Source organism: Lytechinus pictus, unplaced genomic scaffold, assembly GCF_037042905.1.
Source record: "Lytechinus pictus isolate F3 Inbred unplaced genomic scaffold, Lp3.0 scaffold_38, whole genome shotgun sequence".
NCBI classification, from domain to species: domain Eukaryota; kingdom Metazoa; phylum Echinodermata; class Echinoidea; order Temnopleuroida; family Toxopneustidae; genus Lytechinus; species Lytechinus pictus.
Window position 1 is genome coordinate 373,241 of NW_026974158.1, and position 17,795 is coordinate 391,035.

Here is a 17,795-nt window from a genome sequence, read left to right on the forward strand (position 1 = left end):
AGTAAGAATATTAGTTTTAATTCTTTTTAAAGATCGTGATGTTGCATGAATTTTATATTCCCCCCCCCCCCATAAAATCCCACCTTTGTAACTTGGAATATCTGATAGAGTTCACGGTCTCGAAGTTCGGGTAGGTGGAGCGTAATGTAGAGGTAGTGAAGTGGAGTGGAGCCTGCACGAAATGTCGAGGTACACTCACACTGGCACCTAATTGGTCTCAGGCCTACTGTAACTTAAAGGTAAATGCTAGTTTTGGTAACGATATCAACATGAGTTCGTACATAATCCAATGAAATGACCACCAAATTGTCTGTTTGTATAAATAAAACGCATGTGCCAAAGGATTCTGGAAGAAATTGTGTAATTGCTGAGAAATCAGCAAATAAGCACAGGAATCGGGTATATAGAGCGTCGGGCCCGACGCTCAAAGCAATAAGTATACACTGTCCCACGTGCGCTTATCTGTAGTGGGGAAGTACAGTCTGAACATTTTTCAGCGTAGATTTCAAGATTTCACGAAGTTCAGTTTATGTAACTGTACCAGATCTAGATCCTCGATGATATACTGACAATTAAGCCTGGTTTTACAGACTTTCTAATGAAATCAGTGTTTACTGGAACTACTGGAATTTCTCTTTAATTGCGTGCGAAATTCTTGCCCAGAATTAACTGCGACAGCCCGAACGCTCGAACGTCTGCAGCGTTCGGGCCGGCGCAGATATAGACCTCTTCAGTCCACAACCTGCGTTTGGAACTGGATTGTAGGCAACAAAGCCGAGGTCGAGGAGAGGGTCTCGATCTCGCTGCGATTTTCGTTATTACTGTTAGCTTTATGCCGTGTTTTTTGCAACAAAATAATATTCGGAGTATATAGCAACAGGTGGTAGGTAAACATAGTACTGCAAAATATTGAATTTTATGATGTGCTTGACTTTTGGTCCAACCCCTTACACACACTAGACCACTAGATCTAGTCATCATGCGACGGACAGTTGTGTTAATCTCACGTTCAACTCACACGTACGTACACGTACATCTCCGCGAAAGTTACAGCGTCAATTGAAACGTACTTTCAATCTCAATCAATCACAGTTGCAAATTGCAATCATTAGCCCATTCTTCCTCAGCTTTGATCTGTACAATTCAATAAACACATACCTTTCAAAATCTGAATGATTTCCTCCCTGAAATCTTTTAAAATGTACTCCAGTTCGGCCATCCTGATCCTGGTATGCCTAGATTCAACAGCTCACTTGCACAGTATGTTGTGCGGTACACAAAGTCGACAGAATTTATTGATGAGCGAGCCGCGGCGTGGTCATGTGACATATTGTAAGCCTTTTCATTGGTAGATAGTTTGGGTATTTTGTAATTTTGTTTGGATCAACTTTAAATGCGCGCGAATTCGTCTATTTTTAATCCATTTCGGATTGACAACGGCAAAAAATAACCCAAATAGTTTACAATATTTTGTAATCGCTAACTAGAGTACTATTTGTAATCGCGCGAATTAAGAGAGTAATCGGGGATCTTCCTCACATTAATGATGCGAGCGCAAAGCGCGAGCAGAAAATTTATATATATATTTTTGAACTGATCGAAAAGGTACCTGTAACTATCTAAATTCGAGCCATTATAATTGTAATCAAATAGATTAACTTTTTAATCCAGCTCAGATTGTCCTGAGGGACAAATCCCTTCAGATTAAAAAGTAAACTTTTCTTGGATTACTAATTTTTAATCTTCAGGAAGATTACTTTAATCATAATCAAATTAGATTAAAAACTAATCAATTATGAATTAACTATAAATCCCTTTCTAGATTAACACTTTCACAATCTAAAAAACAGTACACAATATGAAATTAAGAATTGGGTGCTTTAACAGCTTTATTGTCATAACATTTCATCAGTTAACATTCAAAATTCAATGCTTTCAAAGCATTATTTACATTGCAACAATACACATTTCGTCAGTTAACATTCAAAATTCAATGCTTTCAAAGCATTATTTACATTGCAACAATACACATTTTATCAGTTAACATTCAAAATTCAATGCTTTCAAAGAAGTATTTACATTGCAACAATACACATCAGAGTGTAATGTGATTATGAAGACCATTGTACAATCAATTCTCAATATAATGAAAGTAGAAACATTAAATATTCTGTACAATTATAAGGTGAACTAAAAATATCCCCGAAGGTGATTAATACCCCCGCCCCATCAATAACATGCTGTTACCATGACAACACGATTTTCGGCACGTGAAAATGTGTCTTGCACATCCTTACACCAAGACAAATGTTTGTGCCAAATTGGTTGAAAACTGAGGAAGTAGTTCGATCCCCAAAATTTTTACTACATTTTCTGACAAAACATGCCGTTACCATGGCAACACAGTTTCCGAAACATGTGGAAAATGTGTCCTGAACATCCTCACACCAAGACCAATCTATGTGCCAAATTTCATAAGTATTGGTTGAAAAATAAGGAAGTAGTTTGATCCAGGTTTGCAACGGACCGCCCGCCCGACCATACGCTGATCACTATATACCCCCCTTCAAACTTCATTTGGCGGGGGTATAATTATGATATCAAGTGATGTGATTTGATATAAATTCATTAAAAAAAAAGAATAAGTTATATCATATATAATAAGGAAGGGATAAGTGACCAGGCAATGTATAATATTGAAAGAGTTTACGATGCAAGTTGTGTTTTAGCGATAATCAGTGTCACAGTAAATAACTTCATGGCATAATTAATTATAGTCATGTGTACTCAAATTCATAAATTGCAGAAATAAAGAAATGAGAGCAAGTTAAACAAAAACTTTGAGATTGTTGTAACAGAATAACTGACCAACAGGGACCGTGATTACTAAGTCTCTGCTGAACTTTGTTCAGGTGAGCCAAAAAGAGCAAAATAAATATGAAAATGAAATTTTAACCTTAATCAGACTGGATTATTTTGGAGGGGGGGGGGGGGGTAAATGCCTTAAAGGCCCCCCGCCCAATCTCGGCTTTATTGATCGCGCAATCGAAAAACGAAAATAGTCATGCATGTCACCCATGACTTAATCTACAAAACTGTATACTATTTGATTGTTCCAAAATAATTCAAAATTAATTTGTTATTATAAATTATCATAATTTATGCATGAAATTCGAATTTGACTGTTTTAAATTATAAGGCCCTTGTACCGCTAATCTTTTGTTTAGAGACTCCCTTTGAAATTCTGACCAAATGCACATAAAAAAATAATCAGTATCAAAGTGTCTTAAGTATTTAAATGTTTTTCAAAGTTCATATGTATTTATTTGTTTTCGATTTTTTTTGGATGGAAATTGTCGACAATAATTTCATGATCTTAAACAACATGAAATTAATTGATTTTAATCAGTAAAAGTAAAGAGAACGGTATGAATTTAGGCTACAAACAGAATTTGCATTTTGAGCAATTTTGGGACTGACATGCACTTACATAATTATGCATAATTTCGGACTGCATACCAAGGCGTCGCAAAGTTTGTCTCAAAAGATGCATGAGATTTATCGACAGATTTATTGCCAACATTTTTTTAAAGGGGGCCTTTCACCCTCCCCCTCCCAAGTCCATTTAGGGTTAAATTTGTCTTGATGTAAATTCTGCTTGATTCTTTACCTTATGACTCATGAATGATAAATCACTCTCAGCAATGTAATATCAAACTAGATATCACCTTGTCTTCTAGTTACTTTTGTGAAAAATGTGTCTGCACATCCTCACAAGCAGACCGATGTATGTGCCAAATTTCATGAATATTGGTTGAAAACTGAAGAAGAAGTTCGATCCGCAAGATTTGCAACGGACCGCCCGACCGTACGCTAATTTCCTATATACCCCCTTCAAACTGCGTTTGGCGGGGGTATAATAAACAACATTTCTTTTCAACCCTTAGGCTCACACCACAAGTAGTCAACGAACTCATTTTGTCTCGGAACACTTGTACATCATTACTCATCTTAATTCAGATAATTTCATACAAAGGCTCATTTTTTGGCATAAACTAACCACTAATTTAGCTTTCACTCAAAACCACTACTATCCCGATCGATCTCTAAAGCTTGAAATAACAACCTTGTACTACTTCTTTGCTCTGCATAATTAAAATATGTAAATTAGAACTTCTTTCATAAATGGTCTGCATACAATACTACCTATATGAATAACATTTTCTCACTCAGCGTATATTTATACCATTTGGAATTTGTACAAAAACATCACTTATTTTCATATTTTATCATTTTCATATTTATGTACAAAATCCGAAATAACAGCCTTAGATAAACTATTCTCTGTCATGTGCGTATAGACAGCAAACGTGCTTATGAATTACAAAGGTAAGGTGAGTTGGAGGCCTGTCCCGGTCTAACAAACCGTCTGTTCTGTCCCCGAAAGCCGCTTAGTTTTCTTGTCCAAGCTACTGCTCGGTTAACTTTAAATTTCGGATCGATAACGCCATACTTCTTACGGAGGCTTTGGTATCAGATGCCTGCATGACCCTGTACACTTCAGATGCCATGAACTCCTAGAAATTTTGAATTACTTGGGAAAAATGGACTCCAAATACATGAGACTTAAAAAGCATGTCAGTGGCTTCCACCACATTCTGTCCCGCTTCAATCACTACCTTGTCCGCAATCAAAAAAGATCGTAGTGGCTTGCGTCTGTGTCCAAGGGCTAGAATATAGGGCTGCCGAAACTCAGCAGATTTCCCAGCTGCTGCCGCTTGAACATCTGTCCCAATCTGGCAAAGAAGCAGAAAGAAGTGATAGTTGAGCATTGACAACATGAGCTACAAATTTTTAAAACATAGGCCCCAACATTATCATATTGAATGAAATGTAGAACCTAATTACTCTCGAATTGAAACAGAGAGGGAAAAAATACATGATGTAAACCTGTAGTATATTTGAAACAACCCCATGAATGAAGCATTGGGAGGCTGCCACGATCCATAAACAGCCAACGATATTTATAAGCCAACAATGAGGTTTTGCCAGTGAAGGAGAGATTAATGACTGCATGTATACATGCCCGCACAGCTGGAATTTGCATTACATAAGATATTGGAATGCATCTTGCAGGATGGCATACACCACTGCATTATATTTATATGGCCTCTTTCAAGTTCTGGCTCTGCAATTTGTAATCATCATATTATAATTGTTCTTTGTTGATTTTTTTGCATTTGTTATTATACATGAAGTTGATATTGTTGTTGAATAAATAAATACTACAATTAATTTCTTTTTAATGATCATTCACAATTCTTAATACATAGGATACACAGAAAAAAGGAAATGTTTTCATAGTGAAAAGTAAAGGGAGAGAGGCATTAACCAATGTAGAAGAAGATTCAAAAAGAGGTGGAACAAAGCCCGGGAACAAAAGAAAAAAACTAACATAGACTAATTGGGCTGTGTGGAGAAAAAACCCAATGAAGAGAGGGACAGACAGAAAAAACAGAAAGGGAAAAAAAGTTGTGAAAAAGCAAGAAATACACACTAAATAAGAAGCTTTGTGGGACAGGAATTTAAGGATAAATTGATGTCTGGTAGGGAACCCAAAATTCCCATATTCACTAATTGACTACTTACAGGTCTGTACTGGATGAAGTGCTCCAAACTCGATGCTCTTGAACTCGAGGTGGGGTTCTTTGTCTTTGTCAGTGGCTTATTTAACATCAGCAACAGTGCAGTTAAACCACACAGGTCTCCTGTAACATATACATATTATGATATTATAATTTAATATGTTTAATTAACTTTGGCACACTCCCTTATTGTCATGTAATGATAGTAGGTAAGATTATATCTTATCTGCTCACTTTGATGCAATGATGTACATACATGTACATTGCATCATCTCCTCATCGTAATGCAATGCATATATTGGACCCTCCATTCATCACAATTCCATGTGTGATAGAGAGAGATTACAAGGTCTCTGCCAAACTTTGTTCAGGCAAAACAAAAAAGTGTGGAGACAACTGTTGTTTGGATCATTAGATCTCTAAACATCTTTTTAACAATCATGGAGAGTGCCACTTAAGTATTTGAAAGCGGATAAATTTTAATATGTTTTGTCTGCTGTCACCTAGATAAAACAGCAAACTAATTTTCTTTGCACAACCAAACTGACAATAAATATAAATCAGAAATAAAGGGGGAATCTAGGCTGAAAATCTTATAATTTAGAAAGTAGAGTAAAATTTAACAAGCACAACACATCATATGTGTATAGAAAATCTTTCCCTTATATGGACATAACTAAGTAACAACAATGATCATAAACATTCCATCAGGAGTCAGTCATCACAGTTTATTATGTTTGGAGCAGAAAATTTGAATAATTATTTCACATAAAAAAATACAAATCATCAGCTTGCTCATTGAATATGCATGAAACCATTTTATTGAAGAAAAAAAAAAAAAAAAAAAAATAACTTCGTTACTTTTTCATCCGATTTTGATGACATCTTTAGTGTTGTGCTTGTTATATTTTACTCTATAAGACTTGAAGGTATATCTTTGATGTACTAAACTTTTTTTTTCACAATATATGCCAAGGCACTTCCTTTGATCTTCTCTATGCTCTATGCACCTTTTATATCCCCTTCAGCTCCCATTGTTCTGTTCTATCTTATATTCATGGAAGTAATCCCTTTGATTTTTCCCCCTCTTTCCTATGCACGAACCTACTTACTTCCACTGCAACATCCTCCTTCTTTCACCTCAACTCTATTCTTACTATTGTTTTCAATTTCTTTTTTTTTCAGCCTAAACCTAGCATCATACATGTACATAAGTTGTTGTATCTTGCTCTTATCTTCATTCGTTCTCCTGAAGACGAGCTGCGCAGTTCAGCTCGGAATGTGGCGTTTCCAACTCTTACATGGTTGTACCGCAAATACCTTCCGAATTGATTTATATTTTACTCTACGTTTTCAAATCATTTGAATTTCAGCCTGGAGTCCTTAAAAATAAATACTTTACTCACTGTTGTCACCTTCCTCAAACTGTTGAATTGAATCTTTTACCGCTGGATACCCGCTCAAACCTAATTTTATGATACGGTCTCGGTAGGACGACTCCCACTTTAAAATAAAATTGTCAGAAAGGTGCCCATGTTCTGTTTCAAAGTCCATGTTGATCTGTAAACCAAACAGGAATAAATATATTATTGTAAACCTAATTTTCATGCTTGTAATAGTAGAACATTGGGTCCATGATTCAATGCGTACATTTTGCCTAGTTCATGAAACATGGACATAACCCACATAAGGATAATTAAAGGAGAAAGAAACCCTAGAAACCAGTTTAATTCATATCAAATTGAAAAATCAAAGAAACATATTGTTGAAAGTTTGAGCCAGATTGAATGAATGATAAGAAAGTTATGAGTATCTGAATATTGAGATCACTAATGCCATGTAGATCATCCAATTGGCAATGCGACCGAGATCTGTGATGTCACATACTTACAACTCCCCCATTACTTTAATACTTATTTCACTTAAATTCTCTCTTTTATAGGGTCTATTGCAAGATGAGGTGTTCTTTAATGAGAGGAAAAGTACAGAGGTTTCACAGCATTATATCATGGATGATTTGTTTGTCATATCATAAGAATGAGCAAAATGAGATATTTGGGGGTATATTTTCACTGTCCAAAGGGGAGAGAGTTGTACGTCTGTGACATCACAGATATTGGTCGCATTGCCAATGGCAATGTCTGCATAGCATTAGTGATCTTGATATTCAAATGCTCATAACTTTCTTATTACTTGCCCAATCTTACTCAAACTTTCGGTGATTTCATTCTTTGATTTTTCTATTTTCACACAAGCTAACTTGCTACAAGGGTTTAATTATCCTTTAACATGCATGATTTGAGAAACTTTGGATCTACCCTAAATATGATTGGAATAAAAGCCCTATTTACAACTGGAGAAAATGGGAAAAACTGCAACATTATTGGGAAAGCCTAGTACAATTTTCTCTCTTGGTGAGAAAAGTGCATGCATTTTGTCATTTACATCATATATTATTTATCTTTAACGCTATCTAGTAAATATTACCCTGCTCCACATGAATAACTTTAAGTCCCTACCCCTATGGATGATCCTCATCACGTTTGGTTTTCAAGATGATAACAATCTGAATCCCCCCCACCACCCCTGGCACGTTGCCACATGCCATATACGAACAACTTTAGGTCCTTACGACGTAAAGACGATCTACATGTTGGTTGAAATCTGATATCTGGTTCAAAAGAAATTCAATATGAAAATATGATTTCCCAAATTGACCCTTTTTCCAAACTTTAATTTCCTTTAGGAGCCCAAGGTTACCATCCTAGGTCTTGACATGAACAACTTATATTCTCCATTTATAAAGGTATCTACATTCAACAGATCATGACTGTACTGCTTTACCCACTTTCTCCAATGGAGGGGGGGGGGGCACATGCTCCATATGAATAAACCCCCTACTGATGATCCTCACCAAGTTTGGTTGACATCCGCCCAGGGGTTCTTGAGAAGAAGATTAAAATGTAAAAAGTGTAGGCACAACGGACAAAAAGCGGTCACAATAGCTCACTTGAGCCTTTGGCTCAGATGGGCCATCAATAAGGGAACTGAGCATCAAAATCATTAAACTGACAACAATCAGACACACACTGTAGTGAGAATCTGTGTTCTTTCAGTACAAATTGGCAATCATAACAATTTTAAACATATTTAAGTCTTAGTGGATATATTATAAGCAAATATTTTGTTTAACACGTGAAGCATTAAAGTAAAAATAAAAGTTTGCCAATTAGCAGAAGAAAATAGGCCTCTAAATAAGTCGTCATGAAAGATCGGGTTAACTTACAAGTTCTGGCATCTCTTGTATCCTTGGAAATGTGGTGATGAAGTCTGTAATGGTCATGTCTCTCCTCTTCTTCAGCATCATTTGACGATAAGCAGCAGTCTCTTTGAAAAATTTGTTAATTTTCCCCTTATTTGCTGCAGTGGGAACTGTCTGCTTCATCCAGTTAACCTGAAAGACAGAAGTTACCGTATTATTTCAACCATCAAAATAACCTGCATGTACATGTAAGGCACTTTTATTGCCTTGGACACACTCTTTGTATTACTTCTAAACGTGCCTTTAATTTGGTGCCCCCTTGATCTCGTATTTTGAGCTATTCTGCATTTCATACATTACACAGATTTGCATGCGTACTAGAGATGCCATCGACATGGCAATTACATCATCAAAATGACAGAAACCATGCCAATATCGACATGAGAAATAGATTTCACAACATTTGTCAATATAATTTCCCTAAATGTTAACTGCATGAAATCACCTATTAGAGCTTTCCAAATGTGCTTTGTCACTCAGATTAATGAAACAAACCTGAGAACGAAAGAATGATGATGATTATCAAGGCATGTCATTGACCAATAATGATTTGCTTTGAATCTCTTTAACTTTTTAATAATTTATTTGACTTATTTTTAATTGTTCGGAGGGCTTCCGAACAAATCTATACATATAATAACTACATGTACAGTTTGCAAGGTGTAATTATTGTAAAATCATTAATCTGACTTCGGTTCAAAGCGTGAAAGCTGTTCGAAAATACTTTTGATAATGTCTTTTCAAATATAGAGCAAGTTTTATTTTTCCACTTTTTCCTTACCAAAACTATATTTGTGCTTTAAGAATATCTTGAATTATCTTTTCTAATCAGTTTATTAAACTCAGACAAGTCTTTCAGTCAGCCATCCATCTTATTTCACATATTATTTTGCAGGAATCAACACTGTAACAAGATTGACATTTCTCACACCTTTTCTTGTAATTCTTCATCTTGAAGTAATTCCTCATCCACTATCACATCTTCTTGTTTGTGATCATTTGATTTGGCATGCTTCCTCTTCTTACCCCGTTTGCCATTCGGCCTCATATTCTTGAATCTGTACTCAATGAATCCTTCATTTTCTGGAAAGAAATGCTCCTGTCATGTCGAAAGTATAAAACATATGTAGTCACATGATATCATGAGATCCAGTACTTCAAAAGGCAATATCATGCATTCTTCGTAAAAATAAATAAATAACCTGAATCAAAAAGGGGCATGAGCCTTCGATCCTAGCAAAATCTTCTTTGAAGAAAAACTCATTCAGTGTGTTGCTATGGTAACCAAATAAACAGATAATTATTTTTAAAATTTTGGTATTTTTAAAAGAATATGTAATTTAGTGATAAAGATGTAAATGTGTGAGCTTGTGATTCTACTAATGAGATTGACCTTATTGTCAGCTTTACGTAGACACCACAATCACAAAATACCATTGATCCTAACTGGAGTTATTAGGATAATATCGGCACGCGAAAAAAGGGCACCAAAATTGGAAAAAAAATCTTATTTTAGGGGCGGCGGGCGGGGTCGGCCAGTTGCTTTTTTTATCCTTTTTAATTAGACATCCTGCAAATCAACAAATAAGTAATAATACGAATTACTCTTATCATTGGAATTCTTGTTTTTATTATATCAATAATCGTCGCTATGGTAACACACTCAACATAAAAAATAAAGGGCTTTTATACTGGACCTGCCTATCTGTATGCGTTTTGTGTACATTATTATGTAATTTTGATCCAAAATTTTACTGGTTTTTAGTTAACATAAAATATAAACAAATACTTTTTAAAAATCATCAAAATACATATCAAAATAACAGGAATTTACTGTACTTTCTATTGATACGAATTTCTAAGATCTTAGGCGTTTTTTACTCTGTTTATAATGTGTCACATGAAGACATGCTTCCATTTCACGGAAGCGTGCCTGCAGGCACGATCGGCGGTTAAACGCTTAATGGAGTGTTAACAGAACACACGTGTCACCTGCTAAAAGTTCAAGGTATAATAAAGGAAAACTGTGTAGGCCTACTTATAGCACAATTTGCATAAATTAGCCAAATTAATGAATTTCCAAATTCTATGCACAAATTATGATCCCTGTACTTAGCTCTACCAGATTTAGAGTCAAGTTGGACTTACACCTACAGTTAAAAAAGGCATTGTTTGGTGAATTTAATATATTTGCATTAATTAGCATTTAATCAATTTCCACATTCTGTGTAAAGGCTATGGTTCCTGTACTTACATTAGCTTTTAGTTTTAGATCTTTTACATTTAAATCTAGACCCATCTCCTAGATTTTAAGTTTAGTCTAGGTCTAGATCTAGACTACTTGGCCGGTCACTAACAGTAACACTATTCACACCCGTAAGGCCCAAGGCCAAGGCAGTATAGTGTATCACTCACACTACCTCGAGCGAAGTTTGTGCATGCTCCACTCCTCTTCACTACCGCTACACTACGCTCCACCTACCCAAGCTTCGAGACCGTAAACTCTATCTGATATTCCGAGTGACAAAGGTCGGATTTTATGGGGGGATATATAAAATTCATGCAACATCACGATCTTTAAAAAACAATTAAAATTAATATTCTTACTTTTCACCAAGTTTCACTTCTTTTCCATGCTTCTATCAGTCTCAAAATTGGTGATTCAGCGCCAACATGAAGTTCCTCACACGTATAAATAATCCGCTGCCGATTTCAAAACATCGCATGCGCGCGCGAGGGTCCGAGCTCGGACCGGACCCGGCAGCAAATTATTTATTTGTGTGAGGAACTTCATTTTGGCTCTAAATCACCAATTTTGAGACTGATAGAAACATGGAAAAGAAGTGAAACTTGGTGTAAAGTAAGAATATTAGTTTTGTTTTTAAGGATCGTGATGTTGCATTAATTGTATATTCCCCCTCCCCCATAAAATCCCATTAAAAAAAATTCGAGATTTAGACCTGAAAACGGGACACTCTATTCATGTTTTGTAAATCATGAAAAGAATGAGTAAAAAGAAATCTTCCTACCTTAACGATGCGAGCACAAAGCGCGAGCAGATTTTTTTTTTTTTTGTTATCTGAAACTGGATAATGATTCAAATAGAGAACAAGTTGATAATCTGAATAAACATGCGCGCATGCATTCTCTTAAATTTAGACCTAGAATCTAGGCATTCGAAATACATATTTTACCATTAAAATCAAAGCAAGCAAAGCGTGAGCTTAAACTATTTGCTATTCCGATCTGGAGAAGAGTCAATTACTGCTCTATGTTTCAAGCGCTTTGTAAGAAAAATGTGAGGTGGATATGGATCGCACTTAATAAAGAGCTCATATTTTTCATTAATATTACTTTGAGTTTTCACGTAGGACTGGGATATCGTTAGGACATGTCATCATATGATAATGATGACTATCTTTCTATTCCTCTTGCTAAGCGCGAGATGAAACAAAAGGGACAATTTCATTTTCAAATTAGTATCTTATTAATTAATGTCTAATGAGGGCGCGAAATCTGATGATATTACGACCTGAAAACTTGACATTTCAAGGATAGCTATATCACTAAACAATACATGCGAGCGCCAAACGCGAGCGCAAAAGAAATCGAGATTTATACCTAAAAGCCAATTAAAATCCGAGCGTGCAGCGCTAGCTGATACGTTTCGACAATCATACCTGAAAACGGATAATTTGAAAACTTTATGGCATACACGAGGTACCTGGTAATTCAAAATTTGCGAGCGCGTAGCGCGAGCAGAATATGTTGATATATAAACCATAAAACTGAAATATTTACAGAACACTTAAAAAAAATCAATTTGTAAATCACACAAAATAATGAAAGTACGATTTCCGAGGTGAAATATGTTATTGACGTCCAAACTTTACATTTAACCCTAAAAAGACTGTGGGGGGGGGGGGGCTGATTCAGCCCACCCCCCCCTTGACATTTTTCGCGATAAATCCGCTGCACGAATTTTTTTGACCGCATCACTCGCTGACTTTTTACTTTCAAGTCTCGCGCAACTTTTGAGATTAAAATTGTGACCCCCGGGTACGCGGTTTCAAAATTACACAATATTTCGTAAGTGCATGCAAACCCAAAATTACTCAAAAACGTGAATTTGTGTACAAATCCAATGCAAATGGTGTTTTTAGCCCAAATTCATAAATGTATCATTATTTTTACTTTTGCTGCTTAAAATCAATTAATTTTATCTTTTTTATGGTCAAAATAAAGTATCTGACGATTTCCATTGAAAAAACAATAAAAAAAAAAGTCGAAAAACAAAGAAATACATAAGAAATTTAGAAAACAATAGAATACATAAGAAAATAAATGTGATGTTGAAAATTGTGAAAAATAAATTTGATCAGATGCCTAGCTAGAGTATGTGAAACAAAAATTAGCATTTTAGGGGCATTATTTTATTAAATTAGAGCAAACTTATGATTTTACGCATAAATTAGCATAATTAATGAGCAATGAAATTTTTCGCAGAATTTGATATTATAGTTTTGTAGATAATGCCATGGGTAACGCGCGTGCCAATTTTCGTCGCGATCGCACGATCGACGGCCGAGATCATAAGGGGGGGGGGGGGCTGAATCAGCCCCCCCCCCCAGTCTTTTTAGGCGTCGAAATAGCCCAGTCTATTTAGGGTTAAGCTCCATATTGAACAAGATAAAGACCACCTAACAGGCAATGCGAGCAAAAAGTTTATATAGTGGCATGAATGATTCCTTTTATTTTCCAAGTCTTCCCCCATCTTTTTTTATTCACTCGTCTTCTTCCTCTTCTTTTTTCTCCTCTCTTTTCCTTCGTTTTTTCTAGTTTTTCTCCTTTTCTTTCGTTTTTTTGCTCCGCCAATAGAGGGGGGGGGGAGGGGCGGGCACTCGCCCCCACCCCTGGATCCACCTATGGTAGTCCATTCTAAAAGTACACGCCACCAATATCTTTTTCCTTGCAAAATAAAAGAGAGTAACGACATATAATAACCTAATAAAAAAAAGTGCAGCATATTTTCCATTTAAAGCAAATCACAGACGCTCGTGTGTGCAGTAGATCCTATGCGTGCATCCGCTGCTTTGTGTACAACGTACAAACAAATGGTGCCAATCTCCGGTTCCAACCAACGCAGAGGCATTGCCCGCAAACACGGGACACATTTTCAATAAGCTGGGAAGCGAGTTACTATATAGCAGCGATTTACAGCTTAAGACCGTAACACCCTTTGCACCCAAATGGTTAAGATTATCTTATTAGGCCCCTTCCCGCAATTGTGGTAGTACGTTTGCTCCAAAGACGCACAACAAAATCAAACACAATATAAAAATCCATCGTCAAATACCCTTCATGAAAATACCAATCAAGAAGTCATGGTCCCACAAATGAAAGAGGAAGAAGCGCGGCGATACCTATTTCCGAAACCCACGAATTTTAGTGTTTCTTAAGCAGTATATGCAGCTGGCAAAAGGTGATTAGCATTGTAATTTGCATTGCTGCGGTTTGTAGATTATAGCTCTAGGGTTGCGATCAATTCGTCAGTGATTTTACGGAGTGGCTCCAACCTCGGCTGGCCTCGAAAACATGACTTCGAGATAATTTCGAGTGTGGGTGTTTTTCTATCGCTCATAACATCGCACTTTGAAAGAAAGCAGATCGGTTATATATACCGATTTAAAGCATAAATTTTATCCCCAATTCGTATTCGTTCCTTCAATATTTGAAATGAAGCGAAGCATGCATTTCAGAAGCTGCTGAATTTTACCCCATGACAGGGTGTGAGCCAGTTCGTAAAATAATGCGCGCAATGCGCACCGCTTTTTAGCTGCACAAACCACCGTTTGAGCCAGTAAACAAATATATCAGGCTTTGAGAAAGTATAGTGGAATTATTTATCCGAGGTTGGTCTGGCAATTACTATTTTTCCCGAGGGGCGAAGCCCCGAGAGAAAAAATAGTAGTTTTGCCAGTCCAACCGAGGATTACTAATTCCCACTGTGCTTCCGAATGAAACGCCTGATATATTTGTTTTATATCCTACTTTTGATAATTTATAACCAAAATATATGCGCTGAGCTTGCAAATTTCAGTTACTTGCCTTGAATTACCTACTTTTCTCCGAGCCACCGCGCTCAGCGGAACGCAAATGAGTGCCTGCGCCGACGCATCGCGGGACTTGCCCGGGAGAGAGAGTTCGCTAGCCGGTGCGCCCGAGAGTTTAGCTAAATATCCAGTTTTCTGAAATAGTGACGTCAGAATATTGGTTTGGCGAAAATATATCGAGGTCTGACGTCACGCAACATCATAGTTGAAATATATTCGGTCACATGATGCAATTAGAACCAATCACTATACAGGATTTAATCTATGTAGGATATAATACGAATTATATCCTACATAGAGTAAATCCTGTATAGTGATTGGTTCAAGTAGCATCATGTCACCGAATATATTTCAACTATGATGTTGCTTGACGTCAGACCTCGATATATTTTTGGATATACCAATATTCTGACGTCATCATTTTTCAAAACTGGATATCTCGGCGCACCGGCTTGCGCGCTCTCTCTCCCGGGCAAGTCCAGCGCGCTGCGTCAGCGCAGACACTAATCTGAGTTCCGCTGAGCGCGGTGGCTCGGAGAAAAGTAGGTAATTCAATGCAAGTAACAGGACGTTGCATGCTCAGCGCATAGATTTTGGTTATAAATTACTAAAATTAGGATATAAAACAAATATATCAGGCGTTTCATTCGAAAGCATAGTGGGATTTATTAATCCTCGGTTGGACTGGCAAAACTACTATATTTCCCTCGGGGCTTCGCCCCTCGGGAAAAATAGTAATTGCCAGACCAACCTCGGATAAACAATTCCACTATACTTTCTCAAAGCCTGATATATTTGTTTAATATCATTCATGCCATGCGCGTGATTTTTTAGAGGTACAAACCCTGCGCCAACCACATACGCGCAGCATCTAGGTCCTTTACAACGAACGTAGAGGGCAGCAACACACAGCAGTGTTGCTATTAGGAAATTCCACTCGATACGCGCATACAATTGAAGTGTGCGAACAATTTGGTAGTCCTGAAGCGACACAATACACGCTCAGAGATTTAAAGCAAAATAGAGGTAAACTAACAGATTATGACAATACCAGATTCAAATAATAGAAACACTAAAATATATTACCAAAGGGATAATATTATACCAAATATAAAAAATAAAACTATCACTAAATTATTGTCTTGATTTTGTTTAAATATTCAGTAAAGAGGCTTGAATTCTGTCATTGAATAAAATAATCTGCTAATTTCACCCCAATTTAGCCAAGCTCATGTTGTGACCACATTAAGCCCCGCCCCTCACTCAGTGAACTTTTTTAGTATACTGTAGAATTGTTTTGTTTTTTTTCATTTCCTCATATTATTCAACATTTTTGCTTGAAAAGTTTTTTACATCAAATATCATGCTTAAAAATACGATATATTTAGATCTGTATTTTTCCTGAAATATAACGTTGTAATGGTAACAATTTTATGACTTTGCATATCAATTGTGATAACGAAGATGAGTGAGGTTGATACATTTTTCTCTAAATTTTGCTGCACCGCATTAATGTGCCAAGCAAGCTACACAATCAAGTGCCATATGGCAGGACAGCGCCTCACCCCGGCCGGCCAGCTGGCCATGCGCCGGTGCGGAGGTATAGGGAACGGTTAGCTGGTAATGTATTTGGATTTAATTAAATGCATGCTAACACAAATTCGTGTAAAATATAGAATGAAAATAGCAGCTGTGGCAGACCTGGCTTTGATAGTTCACAAGTCAAAACCTGTCACGATATACAAGGCTCGATACCGGACTCGATACTGGACCAGATAATTTCGGTCCAATGTTAGGTTTAACGACAGACTAGGTCTAGGACTTGGCTTTGCTAGTGTAGTGGCTGGATTCGATCTATGCATGATGGATGGCAAAAATCAGTCGGATTTGTGGATATTACATACTCATTTTTATATTTTTAGACTCCAATCAATATTGAAAGTTAGATTAAGATTCTAACCGTGAACATTTATCGTTGCTCAACCGTAACGGTTTACTGACGAATGGTCTAATATCACTTGGTCTAATCATCAGATGGGCTAACAACATTTGGGCTAAACCCACTTAGTCCAATTATCTTTTAGTCTAATGACCACTTGGTCTAATAGCCAATTGGTCTAATGACCACTTGGTCTAATAGCCACTTGGTCTAATGCCCAGTTGGGTTAATCGTCACTTGGTCTGATTTTCATTTGGTCTAATTGCCATTTCGTCGAATGTATGTTATTGTCACTTGGTCCAATTGCATTTGGTCTAATATCAGTTCGTCTAATAGTCGGTTGGTCTAATACTAGTTGGTCTAATACCAGTTGGTCTAATCCTCACTTGGTCCATCATTTATTTGGTCTATATTGCAGTTGGTTGTATGTGTAGTTGGTCTAATCCTCACTTGGTCCATTATTTAGTTGGTCTAATTTCCACTTCGGCTAATTTCCAATTGGTCTAATTTCCAGATAGTCTAACATTCATTTAGTCTACATACCACTTGGTCTAATTTGTAAAGTTTACATGGTGACTTGTTTTCAATTTTCTGATGATTTTTTTAAATTACTTTCCACACGCCGGCTTCGAATCTTCACACGCGCGCCCCTCGATTTGGAGTACAGTTAGAGAGACTATCTCCATCCCCAAATTTTGAAAAATATGGGGATTTTCAAAAGCCTGTGGAGATGAAAATAAAATTATTTGGGGATTAAACAAATTTTTGGGATTTTT

At 36.6% G+C, this 17,795-nt stretch overlaps 1 protein-coding gene across 1 annotated transcript; it reads right to left on the bottom strand.

The window, feature by feature from the left end:
* Window positions 1–1,867: 1,867 nt before the first annotated feature.
* Window positions 1,868–9,117, bottom strand: LOC135158123 (uncharacterized). Its single transcript, XM_064115418.1, has 4 exons — window positions 8,932–9,117; window positions 7,052–7,205; window positions 5,650–5,768; window positions 1,868–4,796 (listed from the first exon to the last, which is right to left on the bottom strand). The coding sequence occupies exons 1-4, from the start codon at window positions 9,088–9,090 to the stop codon at window positions 4,578–4,580; spliced, it is 651 nt and encodes a 216-aa protein (XP_063971488.1). The 5' UTR covers window positions 9,091–9,117; the 3' UTR covers window positions 1,868–4,577.
* Between the last annotated feature and the right edge of the window lie 8,678 nt (window positions 9,118–17,795).